This window comes from Dermacentor albipictus, chromosome 5, assembly GCF_038994185.2.
Source record: "Dermacentor albipictus isolate Rhodes 1998 colony chromosome 5, USDA_Dalb.pri_finalv2, whole genome shotgun sequence".
Lineage (NCBI taxonomy): Eukaryota > Metazoa > Arthropoda > Arachnida > Ixodida > Ixodidae > Dermacentor > Dermacentor albipictus.
In genome coordinates, this window is record NC_091825.1 from 52,679,236 (window position 1) to 52,691,976 (window position 12,741).

The following is a 12,741-nucleotide window of genomic DNA, read 5'->3' on the forward strand; positions in this document are numbered from 1 at the left end:
ATGTTGAGCGCAACATTACTTATATGGACCTCAAGCAACGTTCTCCTTACTAAGAAAAATAACCGAGAAGCAGGAAGAATGTAGCCAATTGTTTCTGTTCACCGCGCCATATACGATAAGGAGATGCCACCAAAAGAGCCCTGTGTATGCAGCAATTTAGTGCCTGGACGCGGCAGCGTAGCCTCGTGAATGTAAAATGTAATTGTGCGTTGGAAATAATTTGCAGCTCCAGGGGTATTGTAGATAGTGGTACTTAGAACGTGAGGCCAGGCTAAATTCGCTCATCACTGTTAATCTCCAAAACATAGCAGCAGGGATACATGCGGTCGGTAGAATGGCAAGAACGACGGGCCACCCAGTGAATCTTTTGCCAATGAGTCGGCACACTGATTCATATGCAAAACTTGGCGTCCCTGGCAGCCGTTCTAGCGCACCTTGACAATACACCATTGTCAGTTGTCAGATTTTCCCATGTCGCCGACAGAAGACAGCGCAGCTGAGACGGGCTTGGACAAGCGGCTGTGGCAGTGATGTCACATACCACGCAAGAGTGCACGCAGACTGTAGTTGACGATGTGTGTGCAGTGCTATGTGCTCTCCCTCTTTTTCCTCCCCATATTTCATCCCCCGACATCCCGATCCCTTGTGTAGGGTAGCAAACCGGTTGAGATAAACTAATTAAGCTCCCTGCCTTTCCTTGTCCACAATTTTCTTCCTTCCTTGGACCCAGGCACCCAAATGAAATGAAGAAAATGCAAATGAGACAAAGACAGTACATATAGAGTTTGCAAATTTTTTGAGTCTCTAAACGTTGTAAGAGAAGACCATCAAGACGGTGAGTCGGTGAATAGCTACCCGGCAAAGAGCGAGGTTCAACTCGCGCAGTGTTACAAGTACAGCTACAAGTTCTGTTAGGTGTACAGGTGAAAAATCAGGACGTTGGGCTGAAAAGCGCCAATCTAGCGAGGAAAAAAATGCTACACCTGTTTTTTTCATTACCCTGCGGGGCATCTGCCGCAATTAAAGCGTTGGTCTGAAGATACCTCAAGTGATTATCAAATCAAGTCATGGTGAATTGGTTAAGAAAGAAGTTTAGCATTCATATTTAAACAATTGCGTTAATGCGCCACAAGAAACGGCAGAAAGCAAAGCCGTTATAGAGCGGGTTACAAGGCGTAAGGGTGCGGTGTATGTATAGAAAGGTATAATCTAAAGTAAGAATTGGTAAATTTTATTGTAACAATTGAAAGCTAACCATAATTGTGTCATAGAACCGAAATAATAATACGGATTAGATGTGTTCTTACTTTTTGTTTTTTTATCATGTGTGCAGCTTCCTATCTGTGACACAGAAATCCATCTGTGTATACGGACAGGCTTTAGCACGCTCAGACTCCCTCGGTTTAATTAGGCTATATTTATGTAATAAAATTAATACCTTTCTAGAACCTTTTATATGCAGTTGTTTGACGAAGGCTTACGTTAGAAATTTCTTGTTTTGTTTTTTGCTCACGGTGGTTGCACATATTAGGGCTCAGATATGTTTGATTCAGATAATTCTGGGGCATCGTATTTTGTTTTGCTTGTGCTGTGCAAAACAGTCATTTAATTTCATTATTTCCATCATTCAGTAGGCCAACGTCCAAGCACATAACTGCCCGACGTCAGTTCCGCATGTCATTAAAGATTTCCTTAACATTTTACGTCTCCTTACACCTTTTTTTATATAAGGCTTTGCGTAAATAAAAGATTTAGGCCGCAGATGATGAGGCAGTCGCCGCAGCTGCTATTCTAGCATCTTGTAATTTAACAATTACTTTGTTTACTCTGTAACGGTCACTGTACTTAAATTACCTTTTTCAGCCACCAATTACATGTAACCCGTCACATCATTGACGAGGCAAGCTGCGACCAGTTACGCAGCTTTGATAACAGCTTTTGAATTTGACAAAAAACTGCAGTAGAATGTCGAAGAAAGTGCCACGCAGCAGGCTCGCGAATGCACAGGTTCAAGGGGGCAAACTCAGAGGATCACTATTTGTTTCCTCATTTTATCGCTTCACCATATGTTAGACGACGAACTGAACAGGTGCTGGTTCGTCTCGACAGCGAGGGCCACTTAGGACTCATTAAACCTATTATGCGAAGCATATTACGAGAGCTCAACCCAGCTCCTCAGGCGCGGCGTTGTCGCCTTGAAACCACGTGACACCGTGACGTCACGACAGAGGAGAAGTGGCTTTGGCTCAACTCTTGCAAGATGGGCTGGGTGGGAATCGAACCAGGGTCTCCGGAGTGTGAGACGGAGACGCTACCACTGAGCCACGAGTACGATGCTTCAAAGCGGTACAAAAGCGCCTCTAGTGAATGCGGTGTTGCCTTAGAAACGAGCTGTTTCTAAGGCTCAGGCGTGCGTCGCTTGCTCAGGCACACATTTCGTTGCCGCGCCGAACGCTGCGTTGCTCGACGCTCACCGCGTCCAATGCGGGGCGTCCAAGGCGAAGTAGAGTTACGCATGAGTTGTTTCTTCGTCTAGCCGAACCAAATACAGCCAAGCAACAGCAGTTCACCAAGCTAAACAGTGGTTCAACAACTAAAATAAAGGCTAGTATGCTTCGCATCCTGGGCTTAACCTTACCTAAGCCACAGCCATTTTTTTTTAAGGCGCCAAAAAACAACACACAGCACACAAATGAGGACGACGGGATAGATCGCTATTGAATATAGGTGTAATCAACCAATACCAACTTGCGCAGCAAGAAGTTCTCTTAAGCGACTTAGGATGCTAATCGCAAGAAATCAACTACGCAGCTTTTCGATGACCCAATCGGACGCATCTTCTTCACCTGTCAGCAACAGTGAAGCCTAGCGCTTCATAGGAGACCCAGATGCTGAGCAACCACGCTCTTGCGCGCGAGATCGGTATACGTCACAACAACTCCCCAGTGCGAACATTGAGTGAACTGGCAAACCTTCCTGTATTTCCCTGTCATTTCTAGGACAACGGGTCTCGTTTTCTCACCTTCCCTTGTCCGTTTCGCGTTATGAAGATGCCCACGCGGTGTTGTGCTAACTCCACCTCCACGATGGAAAAACCGTGCGACGGCTGTAGATTATTTGATTGGCCGTACATCACTTCACCAAGTTAACCTGTAATGGAATCTAGAGAAGCCGATTGGTATTAATGAAGGAATATTGAGCGACTGAAGACTTTGACTGAAGAAGAGATCGAGTGGGCTCCTTAATAATAGTGTAAAAATATAGATGCTTTAAATCATCCTGTATATATATAAAATAGGCCCTTTGTAGTTCCTTCTATCTCCCGAACTCCTCACCAGCAAAGCACGAAGCGGTGACCTCCCCGGAAGTTTACTTCCGTCGTTTGTCGTCTGCTTGCAGACTGTATACCACAAAACTAAATGTTTCTCGTCTTCCAAATGAATGAAATCTTTATCTAAAGAACTGGATTTTTCTTCTCAAGCACAAACACGTCTTCAAATAGTAGTACGTGTGACTACTGCAATTTATAACTATTAGTTTCCTCGCGTCATCTATAGGTGGTGTCGCGCACAGTGAGAAGAAAAAAGAAAAAGAAAACGATGGGAAGAGTGCCGCACTCTTCAAGAGGCTGCGACAACATTGCAGTGGCTCGCTGGCACCGAGGATGGGGTCAATTTCACTGTACAACCATCGAATTATTTGTTTCGAGAAATAAAAACGACGCCGGAATTAACTTTCTGTCATTTTTTCCAACGCGTTTCGCACCGCCACCCGCTCTCCTCCTTTGTCTAGAAACGCCAGAGCAACAACCTAAGTTCCCAACGGAAGCGCCATTTCCTCGAATTAAACTATGGATTGGATCCAAACGTGCCATGCCGCAGCCGCCGGTTGGATCCAATCCAATCCACCAGACGCGCCATGCGAAGCCGCATGATCGCTCCAAACTTCCCTGCTCCCGTAGGATTCGGCGCCTAGCAGACGAAATGCTCGGTGGGAGGTTGATAGAGAGGAGCGTGTCGTCATTATGACCTCACCAAAAACTTGGCCACGCCCCGCGGCAGGCGACGTCGGCGCGGAGTAGGCCAATCGCGCGCGCCGGTAACCGAACGAACGCGCCGAACAACCATCTCCGATCGCACCCCAAGTTGAGTGCCTTGACTCCAGCCATTCAGCGTGATCTCAGAATTCATTATTCAACCCGCCGTGTTTCCTTGGTCGCTATGGTGTTCGGCTGCTAAGCAAGAGAGTGCGGAATCGAATCTTGGCCACGGTGGCCGCATTTCGATGGGGGCGAAATGCGAAAACACTCGTGTACTTAGATTTAGGTGCAGGTTAAGGAACCCCTGGTGGTCAAAATTTCCGGAGTCCCCTCCTACGGTGTGCCACATAGAATACGATCGTGGTTTCGGCACGTGAATTCCATCCCATAAGTTAGAATCCGTAATTCAAATATTTCTGAGAACAAGAAATAGTGTTTTCATGGTTACTCTGCTTCGAAAATTTTTTCATGCGAACAAAACCATTATGAACCCGTTAGGGATCCCTTCAGAAGGAAAGACAGATGGCTGGCGCCTTGATGCGCTTTGTGTTTCCGCGCGCTTACTCTTAAGGGGCGTAAGCTCAAGTATCTGAAACGCGTCGAAGTGAGAGGCAGCACGAAAGTTTCGCTGCCCAGGACCGGCGCTCTTCATGACCTCAGTGTTGTGACAGACTGCGTTCGTAGTCATTAACTAGGATTTGTGCATGTTTTCTTGTGCGCGAGTGACACCATGTTTGTCAATTTAATTACCAAGCGAATTCTTACTGCACTTTATAGGCCCAACAAAGCTATAAACTTTACTTTGTGTGCTAGTCTAATTATTTGCAATCGCTTTCAACGCTTGGCCTCTAGAGGGAAGCTGCGACATTTAAATAAGTGCGGGCTCATGTAATTGGGGAATAGCAGGCCATTTCCGTGTATCGTGCAATATCTATTTTGGTTTCAGTAAACTAACAGCTGCAAGGCATGGCCAGAAGGCTAACAATCGATGGCGACACACTGGCGAATTTGCAATTGTATTTCTATTAGTGCACATTTTCTATCCGGTGTTTAGGGTAGCCTGTTTCCTACGTTACAGGAAATTCCAGTACATTATGCTGTCTGACGGTTTTCTTTTTACTCGTGCGTTTTAGCATCCACTGTTTCATGCGCAAACAAGTTCGAAGCCCAACTTGTTCGTATTCCTATGCACACATACTAATTGCTGACGTCAGCGTTTCACTGGAATGCTCTTCCCGTCATACCTCATCCAACGGCAATAATTATTACTTCAAGAGAGAGAGAGAGAGACGACATAATGAAAAGACTTGGAGGTTAACCAGGTTGAGATCGGTAGGCTACTTTGCAATTGCGGAGGGTTTTCGAAAGGCCACTGAAAGACGAAGAGGAGGAGAGCAGTTCACAATTTGCACGGACACACAGATGCAGTGAAGCGTTCATCCATTAATTCATCACAGGCAATAATAGAACGTGGTGCGTTATTGTCAGTCTGAGGTCTCACTTTTATTTCCCATAAGATTTTCTTCAGATACGAACGCAATCATCCTAGGACTTAATACGGTGCAACAATGACAGATTTGTTGTGAAAGGACAATGACAAAAACACACTCATTTACGCTCGGAAGCAATGTCCGTTCATCTTTCTTTTCTGCGTAGATAATGCTAAGGCAACTAAATGCAAACACGGCATCCAAGTGCAGGAAAACAAAGGCAACAATGAAAAAAAGGCATCTGCTTCGTAAAGAGTATGTACGTAATATACACATGGCCCGATGGTGGAACTAACTTTCATTTGTAGTTTTAAAATTAATTCCTAGAATAATAAATACGGAACCTTGCAGATTCATGGCATACCCTAATATATACGCCCGGAGGTTCCCGCAGTTGGCATATAACATCAGCGGTGGTCGGACATATTCCATTGGAACAAGTTCCAGCTAACGCGAGGCACAAGTCTACGAACGTAAAGGCGCAATGCGAGAAAAGTTAGAAAAATGCGCATGCATTCAACTGTTGGGCGCGGTGTATCATAGTTAAGTTGCAGGGAATGTTTGGTCGGATTATTTGTGGACGTCACTGGCGAAACCGTTTGGCAACCTCCCAGGCTCTGTGCATACGAGATGTGCCGGCGGGGCAGGAGTCGTCGGCCACGTATGAAGTGACGTTGTAGATGAGCCAGCTGAGTGTACTGACGTTCTTCGCTGCCAACCTTTCGTGCACTGTCACCATCTGCATGCACGGAGAATTTGCAGACTCATATATCATCCGGGAGCGACAAGCCTTCCTCGTGTAGCAGCAAAAACAAGAAAGAGGAGCAATGCGCCTGGTTACACTGTAAGCTGATTTAGGCCATTCAGGGAAGGTAAAAAAATTAAATTATGGGGGTTTTTCGTGCCAAAACCACTTTCTGATTATGAGGCACGCTGTAGTGGAGTCCTCCGGAAATTTCGAGCACCTGGGGTTCTTTAACGTGCACCTAAATCTAAGTACATGGGTGTTTTCGCATTTCGCCCCCATTGAAATGTGGCCGCCGTGGCCGGGATTCGATCCCGCGACCTCGTGCTCAGCAGCCCAACACCATAGCCATTGAGCAAGCACGGCGGGTAAATTTTTGGAAGGTTAAAGGCGCATATTGTTCGATAACAGTCACCATGTAAGGGCGCGAGTTATAAAACAGTACACATCGTTAAACGCGTAGATAGGTTTGCGGCGTAGAGGGGTAGCGGGGCTTTTTTTAACCTCATTTCCGTTACTCATTAGTTCAATATCCCTGTATTGCGACATGTGAAGACAAAGGAAAGACACGAATGGACCAATATATGATGTGAAATTTAACGAATACCAACTAGCACGATTGAGCGTTCTCCGACTGATTAGCGTTATATTTATTGCTTATCCAATGTGAAAACATATTCGAAAAATACTAAAGCTAACGCGGTGCTTCTCGCCACATAATTTCATTAGCCTTAAGAAAAGGTCCGGATACCTAAATTAATGCTATAGCTGTTAAAAAGTAATAGCTCCACCTGACATGTTACAATTGAAAACTTGCGTGTAAAAATTAATTGACGTCACAGGTACACTTATAATTTTAGACTGTGATATATCAGCGATCCTCAATGCCTTCATATTTCATTGTCAAGAATTTATTATTTGTATTTCTCGTCCAGAATTCCAAAATGTATAATGCCTGTGTGACACGGGCAATCACGAACTCTTTTAGGACAAGGGAGCACGATACTTCCTGAAGGCGTTCGACCTCAACGATGTTGCGGTCCTGTCACATGGCCAATAACAAGTTTTTAAACGTAGCCGCAAGGGGCGCATTCAGAGGTGTTTGGTTTTTGTACAAGTTCAAGTGTGTAACCTCTAATTATGCTCGTAGCTATTATAATTAAGGCTCCTACCGTAAGCATATTATTCAATATGTTTGATGCGAAAGACATACAGCTCATTGAGAATCAAAGTGCACTCGCTAAACATAGCAGTCCTGACAGCGACGCAGCAACTCTCGGCTTTTGCGTGCTTTCCTTTGCGGCGTCGGCGTGGCTAGCCACCATAGGGTGGCGAGTATATAGGCTCTGCGTTCACAAGGACCAACATTTGGCACGGTAGCCTTGTGGCCTTTCCTTTTATTTTGTACTCTGTGCCGGTGGCAGTCACGAGTGACCACACCGACCGCCGCACGACTAGCACGACAACGGTTACGCGTACATAAACCCGACGTGTGTAGGTGGAGCCAGGAATCGAGTTGACCGAGCTCGACGTGACCGCGTTTACTTGAACTCGCTTCGGACGAGTCTGGACAACCAGGATACACAGCGTCGAGCAGGACATTAACGCATTCGAACTGGGTTTGTGGTTCCCACTGCCGTCTACAATAGCCCTGTTTGATGGGTCTTATCGCTACGACGAGACTATACTGAACGGTGTCTTGTCTTGGCCTTGTCCTGATGCTGATCCCGCTAGCGGCGCATAAATCGCCACGTCCCAGCGTTCCTGCGCAAACCTCGGCGCTAGCGGGCCGGACCCGTCCGTGTTTACGTGCACGCTGCAAACGGGTCGCGAGCTGGGTCAACCTGTACTCCATGCAGTCGCTCTGATTCAGCCCGACTCGACGCTTGTTAAGGCCGACGGGCTAGCGTTTACACAAACTCGTCAGGCATACCCCAGCCCGACAAGCCGACTCGACCCGATTCTGTAGCATTCGTGCAAACGTCCTCAAAGACAAGAAAAACATTGCACCAAGCGTCCTAAGTCGAGAGTATTGTGCAGGGGCGAGCAGAACTGTCGCTGAATTGTGCCTGAACTTTTATTGAATTCAATAGAAACGTTCAATAAAACTTCAAACACAATTCAACGAGAGCTCTGCTTGCTGCTGCACAATACTCTCGACTTAGGCCACTTGGCGCAATAGAAACGTTCTAAACACACGAAACATTGATTTTAATGCAAACAATAATTAAATTGTCAGCATTAAAATAGCAAGTATGGGCACGAGAGTACACCCTGCAGCCGCCGAATGAGATCGCCGATCTCCCTTAACCAAACGCTCCGTTAAACTCGCTTAGCGTAAGGGCGACCATGTGACATCGAGTGCATCTCCTTCGAGATAAAGACGACGGAGATAAAAGGAGTTCGCGAGCGCCTGTGTGACAGGGGTGTAAGTCGTGCGTTGCGTCAGCTTTCATAAATTCTTGGTATTTCAAGACATAGTCACGTTGTATTTGTTCCTAAAGTCTTTTGAACCTGTTTGTTTCTTTTTGTTTCTGTACAATGCTGTTTGCAAACATTCGAACTGCCTGCCGAAAACAACCGGTCAAAAGTCGACATAGTTAAGCAGTAGGCTTATTGTATTTATTACAAACCTAATTGCTGCGCATTACCTGCCGCATTACCTACCATTCTTTATTGGAAAGCAACAAAATCCCAATAAAGAAAGGCGTCAGGCAGGGAGAAACGATCTCTCCAATGCTATTCACAGCGTGTTTACAGGAGGTATTCAGAGACCTGGATTGGGAAGAATTGGGGATAAAAGTTAATGAAGAATACCTTAGTAACTTGCGATTCGCTGATGATATTGCCTTGCTTAGTAACTCAGGGGACCAATGCATGCTCACTGATCTGAAGAGGCAAAGCAGAAGAGTGGGTCAAAAAATTAATCTGCAGAAAACTAAAGTAATGTTTGACAGTCTCGGATGAGAACAGCAATTTAAAATAGGTAGCGAGGCACTGGAAGTGGTGAGGGAATACATCTACTCAGGACAGGTAGTGACTGCGGATCCGGATCACGGGAATGAAATAATCAGAAGAATAAGAATGGGCTGGGGTGCGTTTGGCAGGCATTCTCAGATCATGAACGGCAGGTTACCACTATCCCTCAAGAGAAAAGTTTATAACAGCTGTGTCTTACCAGTACTCACGTACGGGGCAGAAACTTGGAGGCTTACGGAAAGGGTTCTACTTAAATTGATGACGAAGCAACGAGCTATGGAAAGAAGAATGATAGGTGTAACCTTAAGGGATAAGAAAAGAGGAGATTGGGTGAGGGAACAAACGCGAGTTATTGACATCTTAGTTGAAATCAAGAAAAAGAAATCGGCATGGGCAGGACATGTAATGAGGAGGCAAGATAACCGACGGTCATTAAGGGTTACGGACTGGATTCCAAGGGAAGGGAAGCGTAGCAGGGGGCGGCAGAAAGTTAGGTGGGCGGATGAGATTAAGAAGTTCGCAGGGACGACATGACCACAATTAGTACATGACGAGGGTTCTTGGAGAAGTATGGGAGAGGCCTTTGCCCTGCAGTGGGCGTAACCAGGCTGATGATGATGATAACCTGCCGCAAATAATTTGCTGCATCTGGCTCACTGGAATCTTTTCTATGGGTGCGGTGATGCCTTTGTATCGAATTGCGCAGTTGTGAGTGTTTCTGCGGTATAATGGCTCTATCGGTAGCACCTACAGTTGAGCCGCCGCCAAATGAGCGCTCTAACACCTTCTGACGATTACGAGCCTGTAATGAAGTAACCGTCCATACGCACCGTCTTCTCAATGCTGGCCCGGGTCTCAAAGGTATACACTAGCCATTCGTTCTGCGAACGGCTTGCATCAAAGTTGCAGAGTCCAGGTGAACCGGTGGACATGACGTTGCCTTCGTCTTTCTCCACAGGAGGGCACACCTGAATTCGTTGGGAACGGAAGGTAGTCACAAACATAAAACACTTCGTCAGAATGAAGAAAATGATCATTCATATTGTCATTATTATCGTGCATGAGATTAAGACGATAAATAGTACACAAGACAACCTTCAAAAGGGTTTAGAACAATACACTGCAAGTTCTATAGCACGCATAAAAAGCAGCGAACACAGAATGCAGCATGAAGCACAGCTGCAGTTTGTCAGTCGTCACACATGCACGTATACGACACGACACCGCTACCCCGTCGACTGACCTACCTATGTCACTGGGGCCGAATTCTCGGAGCTGTTTGTTCTCAAGTGCTGTTCAGTATTGGCCAGTCACTTTCGCTAATAATTTAGTAACGTAGATCACACGTGAGTCGGAGAAAATAAAAGAGTGTAATTTACAATTTATACAAGGCTGTGAAAATGGTACGGCCGACGAACAGCTCGCGTTGCGCTTGATTCTCTACCGCGTTATCTTTTGACAAACGGTGAGGCACACCACATGGGACCAAATCACACGAAGTGCACTGGACAAGCACTGCTAGCAACAGTCACAGTAGTCACACAGTTATTAATAATAACGCTTTATTTTTAAAAATTCCTCGTCCAGAAATGCGGGCATGCTAAAGCCGCGGGTTTGGCTTGAGTAGCGATTGCGCCATCCACCTCGTCTCCTTCTGGTCGCGTGTACTGTGCTTCATCGACTGTCGCAAAAGCCTACTCTTCGAAAGTTTTACACGGTGTTCGTACTGCGAGCTGCGGCTGCATTGTCGGCACATTCATGCACGAACGCTTCTTAACAATCTACGCTACATCACGGCAGCACAGCATTTGCTCCTACGAACAGTTCTAGCTTAAGAACATTCTGATGACTAGATACCCTTATGTGAGAGCTGGCACGACTCACTTTGTGTCAGTTCTGTTAAATACTCGACACATCGACAAGGCTTGCCTCACAAAGGAAACGGAAATCAAGGATCCACGAGCAAACCCCGTTTAGAGTGAAATTGCATTGTCGATTGCAGATAGTATGTTTTATTTACATTGACACTGTTTCGAAGCCAAATGTAAAAGTTACATGCACAACCAGCGATAACTGTGGTGTTTTCTCATTTGGCTTTCTATACTATTTATCTACATCATCTGCAACATAATGAATGGCCTGACGATTTCTTTCTTGTTTATCACGTGCATTCATGCTGTACTGAAGGCACTGGGCAGTGGGCATAGTGCTGGTGAAAGAGAAGACGACGAGAATTGCTTGCTTCCCCGTTTCGCCGTAGTACCGACCTGTTTAAGCCTACCGCTACAACCCGGAACTAGTGCTGCTAGGCAAACACCCCCGTTGTAATGCCTTTATTGCAGCTTCTGTCGTTCCCTGGTCTTTTCAATTTGGCTCTGACTTTTGTTTTTTGCGAAGAGGTGCATCAACTTGCCAATTAGAAATAAATGTGGTTAACATGATACGTTGAACACGAAATGTCACCTCATTATAACCACCCGGAAAATCGTCTGAAAGCAAACTGTGCTACGATGCGATGAATGTTTGTAAGTCACGGCCCTGTGTTAGTTAGCTTGATGACACACCGCAATACCTGCAATTGACTCTGTAGGCACTGGTGCCGCGTTTCCCCTGACCTAAGCTTATCGACGAATGTGGAAGATTCCTCAAAAAAGCTACCAGAAAACCCTATTTAACAATGCGTGTGATCTACCAAGACATTTCACCTCAATCGGCAAACGAATCCGCAACATGCTCCGAGCAGCTCCTTGCCGACCAGCGAAGACCAGCGGCTGCTGTATAGACAAACAGAGCCGTACCTTTTTCAAGGCCACGACGTATTCAGCGCACTACAAAACGTTAGCATTTCTTTTTTTCATCTGAGGGGGAAATAACTTTGGTATTCTAGAATTCCAGAATTCTTTTTTCCGTGAGTGAATGGCGGCAGCTAGCCACAAACCACGCTAACCTTTGTAAAACACCGTGGTATTTGAAAGTTTTTATACACGGAACCGGCACACAAAATTATCGAGGTGCTTACTGTTTATCAGCCTACTCTGATGTTTCGAACGAGACAGTCATTCAGGCAGTTTTGTGAAGCAGCCAGTATTCGCTGTATCATATATGATAGAGCACACAATTATGGCTTGCTTTTTCGAGAAGAGCGGTGACTCGTTTGCTCGCGAGGAGATAGCCTGGTCTCCGTCGCCCTAAAAATTTGTTTCACTCTACGTTTAATCGTGCGATTTACATCATCGCAGCAGCCACATATCGCAACGAACAAGCCACGCACTGCAGGAGGAGAAGGAGGAGGAGGAGGAGGAGGAGAAACATTTATTAAAAAAAAATGAAAGGACAAGCAGGTGTCTTTCTGCTTGTGCGGGAGGCGCCCTTAGTCCAGGGCTCCTGCGGCTCTTGCTGTCTCCCGGGCCCGCCGCACCAGTTGCTGCTGGTTACGAGGGTCCGAACTAGTCAGCACGGCCTCCCACTGCTCGGGTGTGGGGTTGGGT

At 46.0% G+C, this 12,741-nt stretch overlaps 1 protein-coding gene across 1 annotated transcript in view; it reads right to left on the minus strand.

The window, feature by feature from the left end:
* Nucleotides 1–5,564: 5,564 nt before the first annotated feature.
* Nucleotides 5,565–12,741, minus strand: part of LOC135899208 (uncharacterized) — a 59,657-nt gene continuing 52,480 nt past the window's right edge. Inside the window, exons 11-12 of the mRNA XM_065428463.1 lie at nucleotides 10,084–10,221; nucleotides 5,565–6,268 (exon numbers count right to left, since the gene is read on the minus strand). Coding sequence (XP_065284535.1) covers nucleotides 6,113–6,268; nucleotides 10,084–10,221 — 294 coding nt within the window. The 3' untranslated portion in view covers nucleotides 5,565–6,112. The remainder of the gene's footprint in view (nucleotides 6,269–10,083; nucleotides 10,222–12,741) is intronic.